The sequence below is a fragment of the Solanum tuberosum genome, unplaced genomic scaffold, assembly GCF_000226075.1.
Source record: "Solanum tuberosum cultivar DM 1-3 516 R44 unplaced genomic scaffold, SolTub_3.0 scf00035, whole genome shotgun sequence".
NCBI lineage: Eukaryota > Viridiplantae > Streptophyta > Magnoliopsida > Solanales > Solanaceae > Solanum > Solanum tuberosum.
Window position 1 is genome coordinate 1,643,037 of NW_006238963.1, and position 6,530 is coordinate 1,649,566.

General features: G+C 35.0%; 1 protein-coding gene across 2 annotated transcripts; it reads left to right on the plus strand.

Annotated features, from left to right (window-relative positions):
- The first annotated feature begins 1,503 nt into the window (after positions 1-1,503).
- LOC102583358 (chaperone protein dnaJ 49-like) lies at positions 1,504-6,313 on the plus strand. 2 transcript variants are annotated; one of them, XM_006342744.2, is made up of 3 exons: positions 1,504-1,552; positions 2,326-3,482; positions 5,840-6,313. In XM_006342744.2, the coding sequence occupies exon 2, from the start codon at positions 2,450-2,452 to the stop codon at positions 3,479-3,481; it is 1,032 nt and encodes a 343-aa protein (XP_006342806.1). In that variant the 5' UTR covers positions 1,504-1,552; positions 2,326-2,449; the 3' UTR covers position 3,482; positions 5,840-6,313. The 2 variants fall into 2 exon arrangements, with proteins under 2 accessions (XP_006342806.1, XP_006342805.1); XM_006342743.2 differs by lacking the exon at positions 1,504-1,552 and adding an exon at positions 1,947-2,003.
- Positions 6,314-6,530: the final 217 nt, after the last annotated feature.

Here is a 6,530-nt window from a genome sequence, read left to right on the forward strand (position 1 = left end):
GTGGGGGAAGGGAGAGAGAGGGGGAGGGGGGAGTGATTCACATCTATATAGAATACCAGATACATGAGAGAGTGATGAACGAGATGGTAGAGAGGCGAGGAAGACAAGCAAAATTTGCTATGTATCCAGATACATGTAAATCCACTTGGATACAATGTGTCTAGAATAAATTATACCTATATTTGACCTCATGTGTCCAAGATATAATTATATGTACTTAGTTTGTACTTATGAGGCACGATAACACTTTATTTGATTGATTGTTACGTACTCCCTCCATTCCATATTAATTAAATTTTCGAGGCGTTTCACACCCTTTAAGAAAAGTAGATTAAGACATAAATTGAACATAGTTTTCTATTTTTACCCTTATTAATTATTGTCAAATTTATTGAAGTCATCACATTGAAAATCCAAATGAAGGGTAAAATTGAAAAATGGAAAATGCCTCAAAAATTTAATTAATATGGAATGGAGGGAGTATTGTTTTATAACGCATCATATTATGTTGTATTGATTATGTTATATTGTATTGTTTTAATAAATATAATATTTGGATAGATTGTATGATAAACCTAAAATATAAGTAAGTTACATGATAGATCTATTAATTATTAAAAGAAAAAATATAATTATTAAATAATAAATAAAAATAAAATATTAAAAATAACTACACATGACACAAAATCGATCTTACACAAAACTAGTAGGTACAATAAAATTTAAATAATAATCAAAACAAATATTATTTAAATTAACAAGGCTGGGACATAAACGATGAGAAAATGATCAAAATGGTCCTTAATGTATGACTTTGATTCCATTTGGTCCTTAATGTATGGATTTGATGAAAATGGTCCTTTATGTATCATAAATTGTGATCAATTTGGTCCTTTAACCCCTAAAATTAATATTTTATTTTATTTTGCCGTCAAAATACACGGAATATGTAAAAGATGCACTCGTTCAAGACTTTCCTTCCCCCTGTTTCCAAAAAATTCCAAAATGACACATCAATTTTTTTTAACCAAAAGGGCAAAATCGCTTCTGACGGAGCGATTTTCTTCTGACAAAATTGACGCTGTTACTCCTTTAAAAAACATAAAAATCGCTGTCGATCCAAAAAAAATATTATTTTTTCTTTAAAATTGCTGTTGTGATTTTTTTTTAACAACGCTGCCCCAGCAGCATTTAAAAAATAGAAATAGCTGCTATAGCAGCCATTTTCTTAAAAAAGTTCAATTTTTTTTTATTAAAAATTCCCGAGGCGAGGACTACTTAAAAAATAATGGGAAATCGCTCCACGTGTAGCAATTTTAGTTAAAAAAAATTTAAAATAATTGCTGCCATTAAAATTTTAGGGTTAAGGACCAAATTGATCACAATTTATGATACATAAAGGACCATTTCCATCAACTCCATACATTAAGGACCAAATGGAATCAAAGCCCATACTAAGGACCATTTTGATCATTTTCTCCATAAACGATCATGTTGGTTTTTTCAGAATCTTCATCAATATAACCCTTTCTCTCCTCTTCTCGTTTCTCAGGTTCGTTCCAAACAAAGTGAAACCTCTCTTTCTTTTATAACTTTTTGGTTCCATTTATTATGTTGATTTTACTTCTTAAAATGATAGGAAAATCAAGCCCTTATCTCAAAATGCTTTTCTGATTATGATAATCGTGATGAATAATATGCCTAAATTATCTTCTTTTACGTGTCCCCGTAATGTAATTTATGGACTTTCTTTGTTGTTAATTAGGTGTAATTGAAATTTGAAGGGGTATTTGTTCTGTAGTTATTGGGTTTACTTTTGTTTGAAGTTATCTGTTGAATATATTTCGGTTTACAATGCAATGCAATTCAAACCTTATTATTATTTATAATGTTGTGACAAATAATGAAGGCGTTCATTTACGTTTCTGTGTGCTATAATTTCGACTAATTGGTGAATTTGAATTGTATGTTGGTGGCTCATCAAGCTTCAATTATTTAACAAGGTGTGTGGGCTCTCTGTTTTATTGTTTTTGTCTTTGCATTTTATGATTCGGTTTGCAAATGCTAGACCAACAGCAACGAACGACATACTAGTGTAATCCCACAAGTGCGGTCGGTCCGGAGAGGGTAGAATGTATGCACACCTTACTTCTACCTTTGTGGGAGAGAAAGGCCGTTTATGCTAAACCATCAATCATAATCTCAATATCTCCTCCAAAATGCTTTTAGTATTGTGATGTTGATGACTAATATGTGTAAAAGTGCCTCTCTTATGTTTCTGTGTATATTATTATAAGTGATTGGTTTTGCTATTTTGGTGGTCAGGTGAAATTGAATTGCGAAACAAGATTCTGAATGACTGTTGGAATTATGTATTCTTGTGCAATGGGTTTGGGTTTTAAAGCTTAAATTTCACCTTTTTTGGATCATAGTTGAAGTTGAGATAAGAATGGATGGTAACAAAGATAAGGCCTTAAGATGCATCAGTATTGCTAAGGAGGCAATTGTGTCAGGCAATAAGAAGAAAGCACTTAAGTATATTGGAATTGCATGCTGCCTTGACAGTAAACTAGATGTCAATGATCTTTTGGTTGCTTGTGAAAAGCTTGATGCCTCAACTTATGATCACCCTACTGAAATTGGAGATGTTTCGACTGAGAAACATGTCAAATCTGATGAGGAGAGGAACTATACTGAAGAACACGTGCATTTGGTTACACAAATTAAGAGCATAAAGGACTATTATGCAATTCTAGGTCTAGAAAAGAGCTGTTCAGTTGAGGAGATAAGGAAGGCATACCGGAAGCTCTCCTTGAAAGTTCATCCTGACAAAAACAAGGCTCCGGAATCTGAAGAGGCCTTTAAGAAAGTATCCAAGGCATTTAAGTGTTTGAGTGATGATGACTCAAGAAGGCAGTATGATGAGACAGGTTTGGTGGAGGAATTTGAGTTTAATCAGCAGCATAATCTTAGACGTCGGAGGAGAAGAATGGACCACGACTTTTTTGAAGATGATTTTGATGATGATGAGATTATAAGGGCATTTTTTGGTCAGTCTGAAATGTATAGGACCTCTTATGTCTACAGGTCAAGGACCAATGTCCGCCACCAGAGGGAGAATTTAGGTTCCTCTGGGCCTAACTTAATTCTCCTCCTTCAAATGTTACCATTTTTTATCATCTTTTTACTTGCTTATTTTCCTTTCTCGGCGCCTCAGTACTATTCCTTGCAGAAGAACTACTCTTATCAGTTTAAGAAGATGACAGATAAATATGGTGTAGAATTTTTCGTTAAATCAGCAGAATTCGATAAGAATTATCCTCTTGGTAGTCCTGCTCGGGAGAACATTGAAGACAATGTTATTAGAGATCACAAAAGTACGCTTGGTCGTTACTGTCATATAGAACTCCAGAGGCGACAATGGAACAGGAATTACCCAACCCCTCATTGTGACAGGCTTCAAAACTTTGGAGTAGCTTAAGGTCGGCCTCGTTTTTTCTGTCTCTTTCCACTATTCTCTCTGCTGAAGATGTTTTTTTCTGCTTTGATCAATGCTAATGATTTTATAAACATGAGTATTATGTTATGTGGACTTCTGTGTCATTTTTAGAAGCTAAATTATTCAACATCCAGTGGGTAAATTACACATTTAATGTACTATTCTAGTGATTGAGTCATGCCTATACATCCCAATACTTGTAAATTGCTTTTAAACCTTCACAGGTTATAAAATAATGCATCAATAACAGGAAGACATATCTCACATTCTGATAGTACAAAGACTTGAAATGGAAGAGTGAGAGCCAGATGAAATGTAGCTTCCATCGCTTCCCTATTTCTCCCAGCTACAACAGTACTTTCATCCGGAATTCTCTCTTTTACTCTCTCTGTCTCTCTACACACACACATTATATTATATATACATATAATATACAGCCAATGAAACGACCAACTTATGGATCATCAAAGGTTGATTCCATCTCTAGAAACTCATTGTGTGAGGAAAAGTAATGGGAATATCCGTAAAGTTTGGATTTATATGTTGTTTATTATTCAGATTTTATCTTCTTGAGTTTCACTGGAGTGATTCTATTCTGATTTCTGTTAAAACACTAAATGGAGCTTTCCAGCGGAAGTGGATTCCAACTCGACCATGGCATGTGAATATGCTCAAGAGTCAAGAATAAATTATGGACAATTGCACTTAATTGTGTGGACAAGTGGTCAATGAAGTAGGTTTAAAACCATGGGTCTCAGATTCAAATCTCAAAGGAAAAAACACTAGGTCATTCCTTCTTATTTCTCTCTTTGTGGATAGAGTTACCCGATACCTATGATAGATGGGAAGTAGCAAGTATCCTTTGGAATTAGTCAAGGTGCGCTCAAATTGGCCTGGACACCACAATTATAAGAAACATTATGTACAATTTAACAATTGAAATGAGTAAGGACATGTCAACTTATTCACTCTTCAGTGATTGCAATCGTTCAACCTACCTTTTCTCCTTGTGAAGATAAGATAACATGGGAATGTAGTTTGTTTTTACTCCCTTTGTCCCATCTTAAGTTTCACTTTGTTTGTGTGAAAATAATGTCATTTGTAATGGAACCATCATCCATTGCATCTCAACTTTGTTGAATGTTAGATTTTAGTTTGCATGAAAATATTGCCTTTTGGAAGAGGAACCATCCATTGCAACTCAACCTTCTTGAATGTTAGCGCAAAAGTTCTTTTAAAGTCCTTTTAACCCTGCTGAGGCAAGGCTAGTGCATTCTATTACATCTTCTATTATCTATTGTGACACTATTGGGCAGTAAGAAATATAATGCTGAAAGGATGATCAGACTTGGACGTGCTAGTAGTGATGAATGTTGTTTTACAAGATTTGTTTTCTCTCTCTCTTCTAATTTTTGGTTCATAACTACTGTTTTGTGTGGGTGGGAGGGGGGTGGGGGGGACTTATAGCCTCTTTGCTTAAGTTCTGAAAATCTGCTTATTTTGAGAAGTGTTGTTCGAGAAAGTACTTATTGAGAGTAGTAGTTTGTGTTTGACTAATTTGGATAGCGCCTTTGTCAATATTAGAGCAACAATTTGTGCTTGACCAAGATTCAATAAGTGCTTTGGGGGAGAAGCTACTTTTTCTCAAAAGCACATATTTTTTTTCTAAAAGCTTAAGCACCTCAACTCTAAAAAAATAAGCATTTTTGGCTTCTCAGAAGTTCGGGCAAACATGCTATTAGATTGTTAATAATTTTGTGTCCTTGTTGGTTGACCGCTGACATGGTACAGGAATTGGAAGAATAGGGAGATGGAGAGATAGGTTATATTCTGGGACCCCTGGGTGTTGGGGTTCTAGTTAATTTGAATGCTTGAAAAAAAAAAATGAAAGCTACTGACTGAAGAAAGCTGTAGTGGTGTATTTTGTCAAGAAAGCTAAAGCGTGAAATTGTTTGCTTGCATTGCTTATAACTGCAAGATCGTATTTATTCATTGAACGAGTTTGAAAATTTTATGTAACATCTTTTCATAGATTATCTTGATTTCACCTTCAGATTATGCAAGTTGGGATGACAGCTTCTTTTTTTTTATCTAATGACTGGTATTTTGATCAATGTATTAATACTTTTTTCTCTGGCTTGCCTCCTTAGCCTGTGGTTCTTATGGTATATGCAAATTTCATCTCAGCTCTAGTAATTTCTTTCCTATTTACCTTCGAGTAATGTCCTCCACATGTACCTGGATAGTCGTTGGATCGTGTGTAATGTGGCCTAATCCTCAAAGTACCATTTTATGATATGGCTAGTAATTAGTTGTTTGTTTGCTCTACTTGTATTGCAGGTCTGTCGACTGTGTGCATGGAGCTATAAGGTGGTGGTAATTGAAGACTTGTAGTATGCTGTGAAGCAATAGGCTCTTCTGCTTGGTTGATTAAGTATGACCAGCCGTCTTATAGTTCAGTTATATTGTTCACTTGATAGCATGTCATAGCGCAATTGAAACTAACATCAACGAGGCTGCCAGCATAGGAAATTATTCAGGGGTCGCAATATATAGCTTCACATTCAGAACTGCGCCTCGGAACACTGTCCATGGAGCGTCATATTTCAGGCCATTATGATGTAGGGCTTTGGGAGGGGGGGAGAACAAGTGTTTTTGGGCGAACCAAGTATTCATTGTTGGAAAGTTCGTCAATGTGTACGTGTTTTGCATATGTGTATTCATTCTATCAATGTTTGCCAAGCAATCCATGATCTTTCATACCAACAAGTGCTATATTAATCATGTTTATATCATAAGAAAGTTTATTCATGATGATCCTGTTACCTATTACATTGAGTTATATTGTTCAAAGATGGACAAATGTTTTCCTTCAGAATTATTAAGTATAGCTAGAGCCGTCAATATGGGTTAGGTCCTTTGGGCTAGCCTGGCCTAACCCGTAACTTGATAGGGTTGGACTAAGATTTTTGGTACCCATTTAAGAAAAAAGTTTTTTAACCCAGCCTGAATAAGTCTGCTGATTTGTGGG

What these genes read in the sequence shown, in the direction of transcription:
- LOC102583358 (XM_006342744.2), top strand. Translation starts at nt 2,450, where the DNA reads ATGGATGGTAACAAAGATAAGGCCTTAAGATGCATCAGTATTGCTAAG.